Below are 18,557 nucleotides of genomic sequence, written 5' to 3'. Positions count from 1 at the left end.
GGATGGAGAGGTAAATACCCAACTGGGCTTTACCTTTGACAGTACTGAGGCCAGCTTTCATTTCTTCATCCACTCAAATGGAGAGGAGATGAGACTCACATTTCTCCTAAAGACAAGATGATAATCAGAGTCACAGAGATGGGATAAAGTGTAGAGAGCATTGATTGCAATGTATGGGTGTTTTTCACAGTTGCAGATATTTCTGTCAGGTATAGGTTTTACTGCTGCTAACAGTCTTCTGCATTTCTTTTCTTCTTCCTTCAATCAAGCAAATCAAAGTAAGAGTATCACGCCTTCATTAAATGTGACACTGTATATCAATATGTCCACTTAGGCCCACATGTGTGCCATGTCTGATTTACAACCAAAAGCATATTACCCTTACACTTTCATGCATGCATCATGGAGTAGCAGGGTATCAATGCATGCTCATTAGAAAAGAGATTAAATCAATATAAACATCATTTTAGACTTTTAGTACTCACCGACACTGTATTTACATGTAAGGTCAAGTTAATATTATTTTAATTTCTTGAGGTGTCAGTAAGTCGGATCCATTTAAAACAAATCCGGGTAATTCGGAAGATGAAGGGCTAAATCTAAAATGGGTTGATAATAAATTGAGAAAATTCAAACATCCTCTACAGAGAAGGATTCCAATATTTATAGCCAACCATTGCCATTCTATTATTATATTGAGCTGATCATACACCTTCTAATAATAAAGAAAATTGGAGACTACGTACCCACTAACCCACATGTGCTAAATTGCATGTGCCTTCTGCTAGTATCATGTGCTAGTATCGTGTGTTTGGGAATCATATCCTCACCCGTCTATAATTGGCGGGTCGGGTCGGGTCGAGGGTAGCCTCAACTGAAGTAATTTTAATTTTCAATCTAATAATGGCAACACTTTGATCACACTACCAGTAAATCTTATGAATGTATAAATCTTTCTGACCATTGAAATATTTGGGTAGTGGAGACCTGCACTGACAAATAGGTTCTGTAGTAAGTAAGAGTTGTTCAATTTAACAATTAATCAATTATGTTAGTTTGAACCAGTGAAGTCACTGAGGTTGAGATTGAGGAGGACTAACTAATTAATTATGACATTGTTTAGTTTATTTGATGAGATTGAAGCCGAGGTTGTTGTCTGTTGATGTTTGATTTTAGAAGCGCTGAATGCGGAGATTTAAGGGAAAGTGATTGATTGGTGAGTAGAAAGAGGCCATGTGAAGTGGGGGAGGGAGATGGAGATAAAATAATTCACTAGGATGAGTGCAGACAGAAATCATATAAAATGAGAGCCTTGACTGCTTGGTAATGTCCCGGAATTGGACTAAACCAAGCCAACGGTTGGACCATGCACTAATAAACCATTCGACTGGACTTTGAAATGACATGGGGATTAGGGTTTGGATTCCTAAGAACCTAGCTGATAAGTTTCAACTACTGAAATCAAAATTCACTTCCACAATCCAAATGCCACCTTGTTGCATTATGGTCTAAAGATAAAGATAAAGCAGTAGAGAGATGCCAATCGATTCCACAAGGTTTGACAAACAGGTTTTAGAATTAGAATCATTTGACAATCTGCCCAATTAGCTGAGCCAAATTAAACCGGCGAATTCACATGCAGCAAATCCCTTTTCATAATAGGGCACACCCGGTCGACCCTACTAATCAGTCCAGTCCAGGCGTCAAAAGACTGGTCATCATTTCAACTTTGAATCAATAGGATGGTATGGTATGGGATAGAAGCAGATTGCTTGGTGGAAACAAAAGAGTAACCCATAAAGAAGGGTTGGGAAAACAAGGAAAATAAAGAAAAATATTGGTGGGTTGAACATGTCTTTATGTAAAAGAGTGTCATCACTCATCAGTGATCAGCTTTCAGCTGCTGCACAGAATTGCTCACCTTCTCCTAACTCCTTAATGATTGCCTTAATCGCCTCGTATTTAGAGTCGTTCGAGGCCAAGCTGTCTGGTATTGCATGCTCGTATGCTGCAAAGAATGATAAAACAATTCTAAACGTGAGTGGTTATCCGAGTGCGGCTGCCCATGGACCGGTGATACCCAGAAGCCATACACTCAGACACTGAGTCTGAATTAATGACTCAATACTTGGGCAGGCTGTCCTTTAGGGAGGCTGATTTGAAGAGAGAGAGAGAAATATGACGCAGTCTAAATCAGACATGATTAGGATGTTAATGGACCAGTTTTGGGTCGGACTCCCTCTAAATCAAAATCCGTTTGCACGGATTGAACAGACGAATAAGATATATTAAATTTGGATGGATAGGATGGATTAATATGACATATTGGATTATACCTGGTCCGTTCATAATAAATTTATATTAGAATGAGAATTCTGTTCCATTGATAGAAGATAAGAATATGGGTATCAATGGTCTAGCTTTGAGTTGAAATCAATCTAAATTAACAGGAATTTGAACAGATTGAACAGTCTCTGGACCGATGCAAAATGATCCAAAATATTCATTGGAATGGATTGGATTAGGTCCATTTGTAATGGATTCACACTGGATTAGACCGGATTGGACCAAATCTAGTCCAATTGACACCCCTAGACATGATCCAGTAGTGAACTTCTAGGGCTCCCTGAATTACTTTCAGTTTCTCAGCCAAAGGAATTGCCAATTGTCTAGCCACCCTCCTCCAATGAGATATGGAATAATATTTTGGGAAAATTAAATATTTATTCGGGCATAAATTTTTTACTTACAATTAAGGAGCGTGGACCAACATGTTTGAAAAAAAAAAAAAAATCCACCAATGTGAACTGGTAGTATTGTGGTCAGAGGACTAGATTCATCCCCAGCAAGCTCTGCTACTGCTATATATCCATTATGAATAACAGCAAGCATAGAGAGTTATTGCTTTGAATATTTCTTAGTCTGAATTGGTTGTTTTAATTTCCTTTTCTCTTTTCCATATTCAAAACTTTTTAACACTTGAAAAATTCAAACTATTTCATTTTGTTCACCATTTCTCCCATTATTTTAAAGCTTGAGTGGTTCAGTTTTGGAGGGCTCCTTTTATTTATTTATTTTTTTTTTGTAATATTAGTAAGTGCGTACGTGTTTTGTACATGACAAATTTTGATGATGATGATGGTGATAGTATATAATATATTTCCAAAATTTTCAATAATTTTTTTTATATTTCTATGTCTATACTGTCACACTTATTTTTCTTTAATATGACTCATTAATATAAAATATTAGAGATATGTGCAAATGCTTTCTACATAATTTATATATTTTCTTTTTATTTTTATGTTTTTACATTTTTTAAGTATTATTTAATTATAACTTCACAGGTTCACACAATTGACCTCAAATGTTGAATTTTTTATCTACCACCAAATAGGAAAAAATTTCACTTTTGGGTTAATTTTGACTTTTGTATTTTATTTACATCATCAGTAAAAGGTTAAAAACAATTCTTGTTTTATCATGTTTAATTTTTAATATAGTTAATATAAATATTAGAGATGTGTCCAATTTTTTTTTACATAACTTCAATCTCTTTTCATATATTTTTGCATTTTTTCCTTTTTAACATTTATTATTTAATTATGAGGTCAAGGGTTGGCACATATAACCTAAAAGGTTGAACATTTGACCCACCACCAAGAAATCATTTTATTTTTTGGTTGGTTTTAAGTTTTATATTTTATTTCCAACATCAATAAAGCAACTATTATTTATTACACTTATTTTCATTAATATGATTACTATAGAATATTATATAGGTGACTAGATGTTATTTACAAAATTTTTGTATTATTACGTAATGATTTTGTATTTTTATATTTTTCCATTTTTTTATTTAATTATGTTATCAAAGGTTTTGATTCAAAAGGTTGAATTATTGATCAATCACTAAACAAAATAATTTTTATTTTTGGATTTTTTTAATTTATATTTCACTAATAATTATTATTTATCACACTTAGACTTCTTTATATATATAACATTAGAGATGTGCCCATTTTTTTATATTTTTTATTTTATTTTAAAATATTTTATTTTATTATGACATCATGGATTAGCACATTTGACCTGGATGGTTGAGTTTTTTATTTGCCACCATGATGGAAAAATGGTTTCATTTTTGTTTAAATTTTAAAAGCATGTATTTTATAATTATATATTGATAGAATTTGAATATTTATTTATTTGTAAAATGAATAGCTTAAATATAAGATCCAATTAATGAAAGAACGGGAGTTAATATCCTAAATATAAAACTTAATGAGAAGGAATTGCATGGGGAGAAATGTAATAGTTCAAATTATATTTTGTGTCAGAGAGATAAAGTTCAAAAGTAGAGGTATTCTAGTCAAGAATAGGATTCGATGAATGTTAATGGGAGTTAGTACCTTAAATATAAGACTTAATGAGAGGAACTTTAATGACAAGAAAATTGGTCATTCAAATTACATTTTTGTCCTTAATATTGAATAGGGACCAAATTCAAAATTCAAGGTAATTTAATCAAACAAAAGTTTTACACCCTCACTTGCACCCTCCTATTTGAATGGTCCATGTCAGTGTCTCTCCTTTGAGAGAAGTTATTTATCTATTTTCTTAATTTTCTGTATTTTTCCTATTTTCTTTTGTTTTAAAATATAAATAAAAAAGTAATCATTGTCTCAATAAAGCATTACATTATTATAATTAGAGAGAGAGAGAGACCTTTGAGTTTTCCAAAGCCTCTTATTTTAATGCATGTTATTATTACATTTAAAAAAGACATTTAAGAGAGAGAGAGTGTAGGGGGGGGGAATAGTAATACAAAAAAAATAAAGTAAAATATTAATAAACCAAATGATATAAGTAGATTAAAACATGGGCTTAATAAATTGGAAACAGAACCCATGTTCTAATGCTGTATTTTGTTTTGTTTATTCTTTTTATTTTATTAGATAACTATGCATTAATATATTTTTAATTAATTAATTAATATTATTATTAAAATTAATAATTTTATGAGCTGAGACCTATACTATGCATAGTGCCTATACTACACAAGAGACATATAAATTTTAATGAAAATTTAAAATATAGAACCCATTTTATCACTAAGAGAAAGAAGACAAGTTAAATAGGTCTATATTAACCCATTTTCGAAAACGATTGTAGGTTATCTACATAATAAATATATAAATAATAATAATAATAATAATAATAATAATAATAATAATAATAATAATAATATAATTTGAAACTTAATAACTATAATTAATAAAAATTACTAAATAAAAATATTAAAAGTTAAGATATTAATAAAGATTAGCAGTTCATATATTAAAAAACTAAAATACAATTTAATTCTACTTGAATAAAATTAATATTAATAAGATAATTAAAATTAATAATAAAAAGTTATGATAACTTAAAATTAATAATAATAATTAATTACTTCATAAGACTCCTACTTAGGGATGACCATTTATAACTTAGCCCAACCTTGAGCTCAAGCAAATAATGTGGGTAGTAGGGTTGTAAAATTAATAAAAATTAGTATTGATAGGGTAATTAAAATTAATAATAAAAAGTAACAATTCATTTATAACTTACCCTAACCTGATTAGATCTATAAATTTACATGCTAAAGCAACTTTTTTTTTTAGTTAGGTCTAACTCAAAGATGCACCAAGCCCGCACGTAATGTAAGTATTAGGATTGTAAACAGATAATATTCAAATCAAATCCAATTACATACACATCAACATCCAATTATGAAATTTCTAAATTTGCATCCACACCTTATTATTATTATTATTATTATTATTATTATTATTATTATTATTATTATTATTATTGTTGGATTTTGCATATGTTAATATATATGTGTATACAATAACTATACTACATATACAAAATAATAATTTTTTATTAGATGTGGATTTTAATCAAATTGGATGGGATTAAATCCACATCCAATTGAATTATTAACCAGATGCAAATTCTAACATCCAAATTTAGGATAATCATATTCAAAGTCTAATTGAGTATTGAACTTTCAAAGTTCAATGATGGTCCTAGCAGATAGGGCCCAAGCTAAACAACCCGTATTAAACTCAACATAGAAATTATATGCACATATGGTGGATATTATTATATAATATTTAGATAACAAATTTTATATTAATATATATAGAAATGTAAAAAAGATTTTTTAATTTGTAAAAAATCATAGTTTTATAATTAACATAGGCAAGCCTGTAGGCCCAGACAAGTATTATTACACTTAAGGTGTAGACTGGGCTATGCCAAGCAATCTTAAAAACTACTAATGCATATCAAAATTTAGCCCAAGATTTTTATTTTTTTGGTTCATTGGGCTACACAATGGGAGAAGTCCATCCTTCATAGCTACTTTAGCTTCATTATTATCTAAAATTAGTTAAAAACTCCCCAAAATAATGCATGCATGGGTTACACTTAATTTGGTTCAATCCAATTATGAATGTTACGATGCATACAACTTGGGTGGATTGGGTCAGGATGAGGATTGATCCAAAGTCTTAAACCTTAAGTTTGGGCTTAAATTAATTTAATTATGACTATAGCCTAATTTTATATATTTACTGATATTTAAGTATTTTAAATATTTAAGTGATATTTATAAAACAATTGAAACATTTAATCATTAATAAAGTAAGATAAATAAAATATAACACTAACAAATAATATGGAAAAATAATTATTTTATTAAGTAATTAGCAATAGTTTATTTTTTTGTTAAAAATATTAATATAATTAATTCAAAATACTAAGTTACTAAATTAGTAAAACATTTTTATAACAAATTATTAAAATAAAGATTTAATTATTTTAAACAACATTGCATTCATTCATTAGTTATACATTTTGGTTATTTCACTTTTCTTGATAAATTTTGTGCATTGCACAAGTCCCCACTAGTAATCTAATATTCTATTCCTTGATAACTTTTCTGTTGTTGATAGGTGAGGCTTTCTTTGATTTTTTAAGTTTAAGATTCCCCTAACTAAAGTGATGGATTAGGGAGCCTTTAGCCCTTGACAAAATATTAATCTACTCCAGACTTGGGGAGACATCAATGCCAGGACAGGCAGTAATTACGGACATATGTTGACTTAGTGGCTGTTTGGCAACGCTACCGTTTCCTGGAGCAATGGTGCCACATCAGCACCACATCGGAAAAATGGTGTTTTAGGAAACTAGTATTTATTTGAAACTGTTTTTTCATAAAAAAATGGTACTCCAAATCATGCCTTAGAAATTGGGAAGCTATGGCTTGGAGCAATGTCAAATTTGGCGTTTCTTGGAGCTGCAGCTTGTTGCTGCCAATAGGACGGTAATATAGCACTGATGTGGCACTGGATAATGGGTATCAGTGCTGAAAATGTTTCCTAGAGCAATTGTACCAAACAGAAAAAATTGTTATTGCTCCAGGAAACATCCTACCTAGCATCAATAATTCCAAGCAAAAATAAATGCACTATTTTCTGAAAAAATGGTGCTCCAAACCACACATCAACAGTACCGTTTTCTGAGAACTGCCAAACATAGACTTACTTTAATATAAGATTTAGATCATCTACACATATATAATCACTTAAAAGACTAGATTTACTCCCTTGATTTCGCCATAAACGGAGCTTCAAAATGTTTCTACCTTGTTAGTGCTGGTTTGGAAAGTTTATAGTTTTGGATTTGAAGGTGGGCCCACCTGAAAAGCCTAAAACAAAGTAATTTGCTGCCTCAAATTGGAAGGGCTTAGCTGAAGATAAGCTTTGGTCTGATTCAGCTGCATAAATAACATTAACAACTAGTTTAGCTGTTGTTAACGTCAGGAAATGGCAAGGTGTTCTAAATAAGCTATTTCAATAACTTGGTTGAACAGCGATTTAGGTGGCTTTCTGACAAGCCTTTTTAAGTGGCTTTTTTAAGGCAGCTGAACAAAAAGTCAAAAACAGCTATATATATGAAGCTAAACCCTCCCAAACAGACCCTTAGACATGTACCCATATAGAAAATCAAGTCCACTGAATCTGATCTCTCCCAAGGCTATATTTGGTTTGATAAAAAATAAAAGATAAAAAATTGAAAGAAATTTCCTAACAAAAATGGTGAAATTCCCTAAAATTAAAACTTCCTCTCAATTTTCTATTTCTCTCTCTTTTCAAAAGATAGGCGATAAAAATGGTCCTTGAACTATCAACTTAGATCCATAAACGAATGAAGCTTATACTGGGATTAATTTTCATGCCTGAAATCATAAATTTCAAAATTAAGAGGCTCATCACACAAACTTCAATCAAGAGAAATACTCTACAAAAGTAGAAAGCTTATTGACTCAATTCAACACCATCTACAGAGAACTTAATTCTGGTGGCCCACAATGCATTCAGGGATTGACAATTACTTAAATAAAAAATTTTAACCTTTCTAACAAGGACATATATAGCAGTAACTACATATCTCTTCATCTCTACCGTTTTCATTCCTTTTACTCAAACCTACTCTAGCTAGCTCACCAAGATTCAGCTAGAGACATTGACCTCCATTAATGTCTGAAGTGTCTGCTCTTCCTGCGGTCCCAGATAAGACAAATCCGCAACTGCAAGCAAATGCCAAGTATCATTTGATTTGACCTCCATTTTTTAATATAGCTGCATCCCGACAAGGAGAGACTAAACATTCAAATAGCCATGCAGCTGGGCAATGTATCCCGCCTGAAACCTGAGAAAGATCCAAGCAGGACAAAGTTTCAACCTATAAAATAGGGCGGTAGGCACTGTGGTGTGATTAGTGACTCAACAGCTGCTACTGGACTTATTTTCCGTTGTTTGTCACGAGCCTCTCCGAAAATTAATGAATGATAGGATTTCTTGCGGATAAGGGCAACTTTTTGTTTTGAATATTAATAAAAAAATAATATTTTTATAAATGATATTAATAAAATTTAATATTTATAAAAATAATATTTTTATAAATCAACAGGAATACTGTTCATCGTCTTCTCAGAGTCTGTTTTCATACAAAGAAAGTGAAAGATGGTTACACTCTAATTTTATGTTTCATGGAGTATTCGTGTTAATTGTTTTTCGATAAATCCATAAGGAAGAAAAGATGTTAATTAGTCAATCTTCATCTGTCGCTGCGAGCCACAGCTACCCAAATGAATGGTCAGAACAAATTCAGTGGATGGTTGGTGGTGCCATTGACTTGTTTCTGCCGACTCACAGTTCTGATCTCTATGCTATGGATTAAGAGAGTTCGAATGAGAGATGTCATGGCCGCAGCTTGAACTTCAAGGCACCGCTTCTATCAACAAGGCGTCTTGCCGCAGCTGATTCCATCGATGCAGATAAAAATGCAAATGCAGATCCCCGAGGAATTGCTCGCGATATAAGTAAAAGGATCCCATTTTCATGGGAGAGATCTCCTGGAATGCCCAATGACATTGAGAAAAGCGGCCTCCTTGCTGAGAGCCCACCACCTCCCAATCTCCCAGCGGGTCGATGGCGTCCTCCGGCGAAAGTTGCCTGCGATGATGACGATAAACTTGTCGACGACAACAACGATGATGAAGATGATAATTCAACGGACTGTGATGATGGTACCGACGCCGACGACGATGAGGTTTTGTCATCAGATGTAATAGACGACAATTTCTCGTTATCAGAGTCCATAGATATTGTTGATAGCATGAACCTTGGGGTGTGTGGATTGGAGCATGAAGGTTTAGAGATGGTGGAGTCTAGAGGAAATCACTCACCAAGTTTCATAATACGCCGTTTTCTCCCGGCAGCAGATGCCTTGGCTTCTTCTTACTCAATTTCTTCAAAGAAGAAAATGCATAAGAAGGCTCCTTCTTCTGCCTACCATTTCTCAAGTGATGATGATGATGGGTTGATCAGTGATATTCAAGTGCCGCAAACAGAAAGATTTATTCATCCCCGAAGTACACTGGCACGATCGTATACACCTGTCAAGGCGTGTGGACTTGCACCCTTCTTCCCTTGGCGCATGAAGCACACACTCTACGGATTGAAGAGCCCTATCGGCATGGCTCGCCCAGTTCCAAATTTGATGGCAGTTCCAGACAAACACGAAATGCTTCGACCCAAGGAAGGTGGTGGTACGGTTGATTCATCATTCGTGCCAAAATATAAACCAAATACGTGTTATTGCAGATAAGGTCCATGGAAAAGTAGAGTGGAACCATCTCACACATTTCTTCGCATGAATAGAGAGGCAAAGAAGACGATGAACAGTATTACTGCCTTTTTTTGATATTGCCTTTTTTTCTACAAGAAACCTATTAAAATAAGCAAATTAAGTGTCTGTTTCGCAACTCTTTTTTAGAAGATGTGTTGTAAGACCTAAGAATTAAAATAAATGATAGGTTTTCTAAATAGATCTTGGAAATAGTTTTCATAGATTTTCGGAAAAACCATAAAACTTGGAAGATTGTTTGAGAAAAATATGTTTTATATATATGTGAATGTCTTGTTTGTATGGGACATTTTTTGTATGCCTTTAGCTTCAATTAGTTTTGATGTATTTTTGATATTTAATGTAAATAAACAAAATACATATTTGATTTATGTTGTGTGGTATGATTCTGTGTAAGACTCCAAAACTTGACACTAAATGAGACTTGTGTTGGTTTTAAATATTCACAGCCGTTGGATAAGTCTGTGGAGATTTATCCTACCAAGGCTGACACTAGTTTGCTGCCAATTGTCGGGGTGGCTTGTTTCAACCGCCAGGGTGAGACCCAAGGCACACGCGGTGTAGGATTACTTGAACCCTTGAACTGGACTAGATTTCCGGTATTGCCCTGGACCTTAGAAATTGATGAGCAAAACTATAAAGTTACACTGACCCCCAGACCCGATTATGGTATTGCACTAGATAGCGGATTGGGCTGTCTTTGATATGCCAATTAGTGAAATCCTTAGCGGGGGTCAAAACCTGAGTATGTTGGGACAATCTGAGAATTCATTTGAGTGGGTGATCATAGTGATGGGATTAGCCCCTTTGTCGGACAAAGGTAATGATCGGGGATGCACTCTTTCTGATGGAAACCAAACTGTCGACAGTTGATTTCAATCGTTGGAATTTGTTTTGTAAAATTTATATATATGATATATAGAAATGTATGGTATCAAAATGTTTGCAAATGGTTTTAATTCTCGGGATACATGTGAGTAGAGAGTGTAGCACTGATTCTTGCAGTCGAGGGAGATGTCCTCTCTTGTCGGGCAATGTTTGATCATTATGGGCTGAGAGGTTGAGTGTAAGGCCATTTAGGATAATACCTGATGGGCTAATCTTGCATCTGCCCATAGTCCATGGGTTTTTATAAGATGGCTTGGCCTAGGGACCACTTAGTGTAAGTATTGGGTCCATAGGGTCCATGTGATGGGCTTAAGGGGTTCACTGGACTTTCTAGTGAATTCAGCTAGGCCTTGTAACAGAGGATGGGCCGAACCCATGTGACTGATGTGTAGATCAATGATTGGGTCCCACGCCATAAAAGAAGCCCAACTGGGCAGCAGTTTGGAAGACAAATGAACACTTAATACATATTGGGCCTAAAGCCCATTTCGATTTGGGCTGATTTGATCAGTCACTCATGGGGGCGGATCTGAGATTAGGTTAAGCCCAAAAGCTGATCTAATCTACAGATAAGATTAAGAAGAGTCATAATCCAAATACAGATTTGGGTAAGGGCAACTCCTGATATGATTAGGAGTTTTCTTAATCATTAAGAAAGATGAGGAAAACCCCAATTCGAACTTACTTGAATTTGAACCCTAGGAGTTTTAGTAGATAACTCTGCATTCTTGAGATAAGATCTCAGGTAACCCTAGAGAAGAATATAGCAGTTCACCATCTTCTTCTCTAACATTCTCCTCCAACAATCGTCGCCTCCCTTTTCTGATAGTTTGAGTTCTCAGTTAGAGAAGATCAAGAAAGGTTCTTGATTGGTGCTCACAGTCTTTTATCGAGTTCTTCAAAAGAGCTTGGTTCATGGGACGAATACTGCTGGTTTGGCTCCATCATCACTGTGTCATCTTCAGTGGGAGCTGATCTTGGGATCTTCTTTGGGCGTGAATACCAACTTTGGGAGATACTGCTTTTCTGGATCAGGTATAATCCCTCCCTTGTCTTTTGGTTCAAATCTGGTTTGGTTTGGTTTGGTTCAAGTAGGATCCTTGAATTTTGATTCTAAAATTAGGGAATGTGATTCCCAGTTGGAAGGAAGGTAGGAAATTTTTTAAATTCGCCCACCCATTTCGCAACCCTTTTGGCGTCCATACGATGGATCATACCATTCCTTTCAGTTTGTGGGCCAATAAACCTTTCGTTTAATACATGTGGGGCCTACATACATGTTTAAATGTACAATTCACAGTTGTGGGCCTCACATAGTCACATACATTTCAACATATCCATAATACATAATGTGGGCCTCACATACATTTCATAGTATGCGTAATACGTAATGTGGGTCCTACTTATATTTTATAATATGCAAAATACATAATGTGGGCCCACATACATTTTAGCATATGCACAATACATAATGTGAGACCCATATACATTTTATAATATGCAAAATGCATAATGTGGGCCCACAAATTTTCAGCATTGGGCCACTCATACAAGTCCATACTTATACGCCATATTTGTGGTCACCATGTGTTTATAATAGTGAGCCCAAATTTATTTTCCAAAAGCGGGCCCCACATACATGTCTACACTTGGATACCATACACTATGGGCCCCACATACATGTCTACACTTGGATACCATACACTATGGGCCCCACATATTTGATAAAGTGGACTCCACATGTACATACCATTGATAGGCCCCAGTTATACTTTCAAAATTTACGTATATGTTAGTAGCATAATAACCTTAATTTTAATTTCACATACCTTAGTAGTAAGCAACTACAAAGCATATCCAAGACGAAAAAGGAATACACCAATTCATGTTAGTGGCATACTAACCATACTGCTACTGGTATCTATCCTACTTCACAAGCAATATTATGCTGTTCAATGATGCGGACTTCGGGTTATTCTGAGGTGTAGTTATCTACCTACATGAAATCATATTCATGTGACTGAAATAAAAGATTGTTGTTAATAATTTTCAATCCATGTTAGTAACAAATATTGATCAGTATGGTTCTTTGGGTGTTAAATTTATACCTCGCCGGTTGGACATTTATAAAACCATCTTTCGTTTTTTTTTTTTTTTTTGTGGTTTTTGCCATCCACAATATCGTACGTCCATGCCCATATGGACACACCATTTGTAGCCATGACTAAACAATAAAACAATTAAACTTCACATCACAATAACATTGTTTAAGTGCCCTAACAAATGATTTGTGAAATTTCCAAAAAGCACAACAACAAATATTTAAGTCCTCACTGTCTCAATGGACCAACTAGACTAACAAATGCTTCCAGGGGCATTCTAAACATTACAAACACCTATTACCTTCATTGCAGATGACATTTTTCAACCACTCTGACCTGGTCAAAATGTCATTGTGGTAAAGTGTCTTGGAGAGATATATCTCATCTTCCTTCTCAAGTTTCTTTGCAATGGGAACATTTGACATCCTTCATCGTTCTTCATCATTTACAACAACAGCCAAATTGCTTGCACCATTACCCTCGTGTTTAGACTATCAACCATTGTGAATCTAACACAACAATAACATATAAATATAAGATTCATTCTGCCTTTAACTTCTATAATTTTTAACCTAAGATTTGATTAATTGTAAACTTGCATTTCATAAATTCAAATCAAATTTGCAGCCATAGTATAGAGGGAATAAAGATTTCAAGTTTTCACTTCATCTTATTGGAACTAGGTTATTCTTGAACCCTAATATCATTCATATTATCAATCTATACAGTAACACTAATAACAAGCACCAAACTAGATATTCATTAAACCATTCAATAATATTCAACAAACAATCCACAAAATCATCTAGTACCATATGAATCATAACTACTAAAACCATTGTTCAATCCTACACTTGTGAAGTAGTTTAAGAAGTCATAACAATTCTAAAAAAAATGTGCACCTAAAACAATAAAAGAAAGAGTTTTCATAAAAAAGTAGAACACGACATTCAATAGTCTAACAATTAAGGACACCCAACACCCAATTCTTTCTAAGATTAATAGGCATGTTCATAAACCACCCTCTTGCATCTGCCTTCTTAAAAATTTCATAAAGTTTCAGGTAGTCATTATGATCCAGCCCTTCAATAATATTCAACTCTACTAAAACATTGCTTATAAAGGCATGATTCTCTGACTTTCTATTCATTCCATTAATTGCATCCACCAACTTCTCAAGTCTCTTGTCTACTGATATATTTTGTTCAGCAATTGCCTCAGAAAATTCAAATGGCCTCTTCCTACGTGCATTTTTCTTGGTGGTTGCAATAGAAACTTGATCCTCATCAATATTGAGTGAAGCAACAATGCCCGATGGTGGTTGTTGAACTTCTTCAATAGGTGGATCATTATTGACATGCCCCTCATCCGTGGTGGAGACTCTATGCCACGTGCTAGAGATGCAGAAAACCTTCCTATAGGTGTAGTACCCCCAAATATAATTTCAAGTTTGTTATACTTTGGACAACCCATATTATGAAACCTTTTCACCTTGGGGTTAGCCTAAAAAAGATAAGGGGACACCTATCAACATATACATTTACAACCATATATACATTTAGCAAATACCATAAATAATTCTCCCATGCCTCTGGGGAGGCTACAACCATATGCTTCTCTTCGTCCTAGCCAAATCTTGTTTTCCGAACTTCAATTTTTTAAACTCCTTATACTTATTTTTTAGATCTTGTATTTTGTTACTGAAAGATTTGGTGTTGAACTTCAACCCAACTTGTGCAAAAGAACTTTGTTGAACCTCCCAAGCATTTGGTTTCATACACCCCAAAACCATTCTTCCACTCTGGACCTGCATCACTAGTAAATCTATGAAAATATTTTCTTGCGCAAGAATCCAATTTGCATTAATAATGGGTGTATCATCAAATGTTGTGGTATTGACTACACTACTCTCTACTGGTCATTTATACAATAATCAAATCATTAATGAGCTAAAATCATTTTAAATTTCGTGTTTTTTGATAACTAGTCATCCTGTATAGTTGATACTTGATGGTACAACATCATTAATTTTTCAAAGAATGAGGTGACCATGTAATAAGGTGGTAGGTTCCAAGGGGTGATTATCCAATGTATAATATACCAGTTCCAGTTAGGGTGCCTTGGGCTTGGGTTTGGGTCGAGTTAAAACTAGACTAAGCCTGATCCATTGACATCTTGAGTACTAGCATGTCCCACATTTTACTGTCATCTAACATAATGAATACATGGGAATGGGAATGGTGGTTGTTGAATCACTTTGTATTATCAAGTTGGAAATCCCTAGCTCATGAGCTATGCAGAAATCGTCAAAGAACCGCCCTTAAAGGGAATGGTATCTTTATTCTATTGATGCTAATCACAATAAAATGTTGCAACCATGATTGCAGCATATATGAGTTCAGTTTGAGGCAACTTCCCACTCTCCGCATGCTTGACATAAGGAGTCCTTTATCTCCAAATATGATACAAATCTAGATTAGCTAAACACTTGAGCTGTATAGCCAATGTTTTCTTCTCATTCTCAACTTAATTGTTGGAAAACATAGATGAAGACCACCATCAGATATGCTTTATGGTACTCACCATCCTTCTAGTCTCAACTAACCAGCATTATCTATAGCTTGCATCAGTGCTTACATGATATACTACACCTACATCATTGCTTACATGATATCCTACACCTACATCATTGCTTACATGGCCCTATGCAACCAATTCTTTTACATATTTCCAATTCACAAGAAGTTTCAAGGCAGTGTTTCGATACACATGAAATGAAGGCAAGCAAATGATTTGAAACCATGACCCTTTTACAAGAAATAATTAGAATAAGTATCATTTTCTTACAACTACCATTGATTACTTTTTGAAACCATGACCCTTTTACATGCAACCAAATAGAGCAAAAATACCTGTATGAAAATCACTTATTTTATAATTTCACATGCAGAGCTTAATTTCATAAAAGGTTGGGAAACTAGTGGGTCAGTTTCATAAAAGAGAGGAATTACTACAAACTAGTTGGTCAGCCAAGGACTAGAAACCAGTGTGTTTGGTTTGAAAGAAAAATGTAGGAGTAGGAAGGGAAAGGAAGGAAAAGTTTTCTTTGTGAAAATGTAGAGTTCAGTTTCATAAAAGAGAGGGATTACTAGAAACTAGAAGGTCAGCCTAGGACTAGAAACTAGTGTATGTTTGGTTTGAAAGAAAAAGGTAGGAATAGGAAGGGAAAAGAAGGAAAAGTTCTCTTTGTGAGAATGCAGAGTTCAGCTTCATAAAAGAGAGGGATTAACTAGAAACTAGTGGGTCATCCCAGAAAACTCAAACTGGTCAAACTTCAAATTGTCACTTTAGCATGTTCAGAGATATGTTCTAACAGTATCATCCCTAATGTTCATAAAATCATGAAAAAAAAATCACTAGAAGAGGAAACATTAGAACTGATAAATCATTGCAATAGAACTGATAAACATTAGAATTGATAAATCAGTAAAACCGATTAAGCATTAAAACTGATAAACATTAGAACTGAAGAGGAAATACTAGAAGAGGAAACATTAGAACTGATAAACCAATAAAACCGATTAAGCATTAAAACTTTCAATACCTACACAATAAACCTTTGAACCGATTCACATTAACCCATAAATCATTGCAACTGGTAAATATAAACATCTGAACTGATATAACTCAGTTGACTCCAACCATTCAAACCCATCAATCAATGAAACTGATAAATATAAATATTCAAGCATAAAACCTGATGTTGCTCAATTAGTTGTAGTGCATGAATTGAGGAGAGCAACCAGATAAGTCATGCTAATTGGGTGATGCCAAGCTTACAAGGATGGTGTTGTACTATGTAACCTGTGATCAAGAGAAGAAGTCAGAGGCCAGAGGAGTTGTCATTGGGTAGACATTCCAATGCTCAAGTCAATGAGAGGGCGGTGAATGGTTGGTCCGAGCAATGAGAGTGCTGGTCCGAGCAAAGTAATAGTATGGGTGCTAGAAGTTGGAATTGAATCCCCTACCTTGAGCATGGAGTACCTTTTTATAGTTGAGGGTCCGTCTCCTAGTCGGATTAGGGTTCTGGGATGATGAAGATAGAGCTCTCCGCCGAAGTTATCGGGGTAGAGTCCTACTCCCCAACAGAGTTATCTTCCCACCCTTATCCGCAGTCGGGCTCATCCACGTGGCGTGTAGCTGACATGGCTGGAGGGATAAGGCAGGGGACCACAATAGTAACATAGCTTGGTTGGGCTATGCCAGCGTGGCCGAGCTATCCCGACATGATCAGGCGATGACTGGACTGCCACATGTCTCTCTAGGCTCTCCCAGCCATGACCCCAACACCACTCCCCCAATTCCGAAGTCAAGGGATGAGTTTCTCTTGGTTCGTTGCTCGGCTGAAGAACTTCCAAGCATGCGTGTTGTCCGCGTAGTGTTGGTCGCCGAGGAACTTCTGAGCTATTGTCTTGTCTGCATAGTGTTGGTCATTGCCGAGGAACTTCCAAGCTGTTGTCTTGTCCGCGCAATGATGGTCATTGCCAAGGAGCCCTCTGATCATCGGTTGCAGAACTTAAATAAGATCCAAAATTTTGGTTCCTAAACCATTCCCCCAGTTTTGCTGTCGAGGAGGTGGAATGCTCGGTCAGACTATTGCATGGTCGTGTAGCCTTGTCTAGTGTCGGGGCTCGGTTCAAGTTGGTATTGGGCATTCCGGTTGGGCCAACGTTCTTGAGCAACCCAGCCGAGGATCCACGTCGGTGGTTGGACTGTCACTAAGGGTCGAACAAGCGCAATTAATGGTCGTAATCGTTGCCTGTCGGGGGCGTCACCTCAATTTTTTATGCTTTGTGCGTGCATCATCGGTCACATCAATTGGTCTTCCATGGTTACCAGAGGTGCTTCATCCGTACCGTTGATCTCTCCTCGGGCCATGCCCTTGGTGGTTAGAAAAGAAAGGGGGGGACCCCTCCCCCTGTGTCATTCATGAGGAAGGTGGTTGGTATTTGTTAGACAATGTATGCCCTTAACTCCAATCAGCATGATGTACATTATGACATTTATTGTAAATGAATAAAGTACATATTTGACTTATGTTATTGTGGTGTGTTTATGTATAATACCCTTAAACTAGACATATAAGAGACTCATGTTAGTTTAGAATCTTCATAGCCGTTGGATAAATCTAGGGAGATTTATCTTGCCATGGCTGACACTGATGTACCGCCAAGTTGGTTGGAGTAGCTTGTCTCAGCTTCTAGGGTGAGACCTGAGGTACATGCAGTGTGGGTTTTCTTG

General features: G+C 35.2%; 1 protein-coding gene across 1 annotated transcript; it reads left to right on the top strand.

Moving 5' to 3' along the window:
* Positions 1 to 9,205: 9,205 nt before the first annotated feature.
* On the top strand, positions 9,206 to 10,227 carry LOC148876223 (uncharacterized). The gene is made up of 2 exons (XM_088966709.1): positions 9,206 to 9,234; positions 9,330 to 10,227. Exons 1-2 carry the CDS (start codon positions 9,206 to 9,208, stop codon positions 10,225 to 10,227), a joined length of 927 nt encoding a protein of 308 aa, XP_088822835.1.
* Positions 10,228 to 18,557: the final 8,330 nt, after the last annotated feature.

Source organism: Nelumbo lutea, chromosome 1 (genome assembly GCF_056320005.1).
Source record: "Nelumbo lutea isolate HS-2025 chromosome 1, American lotus-T2T, whole genome shotgun sequence".
In the NCBI taxonomy this organism is placed as follows: domain Eukaryota; kingdom Viridiplantae; phylum Streptophyta; class Magnoliopsida; order Proteales; family Nelumbonaceae; genus Nelumbo; species Nelumbo lutea.
The sequence above is the reverse complement of the archived record's forward strand: the minus strand, read 5'-3'. Positions and strand labels throughout refer to the sequence as shown.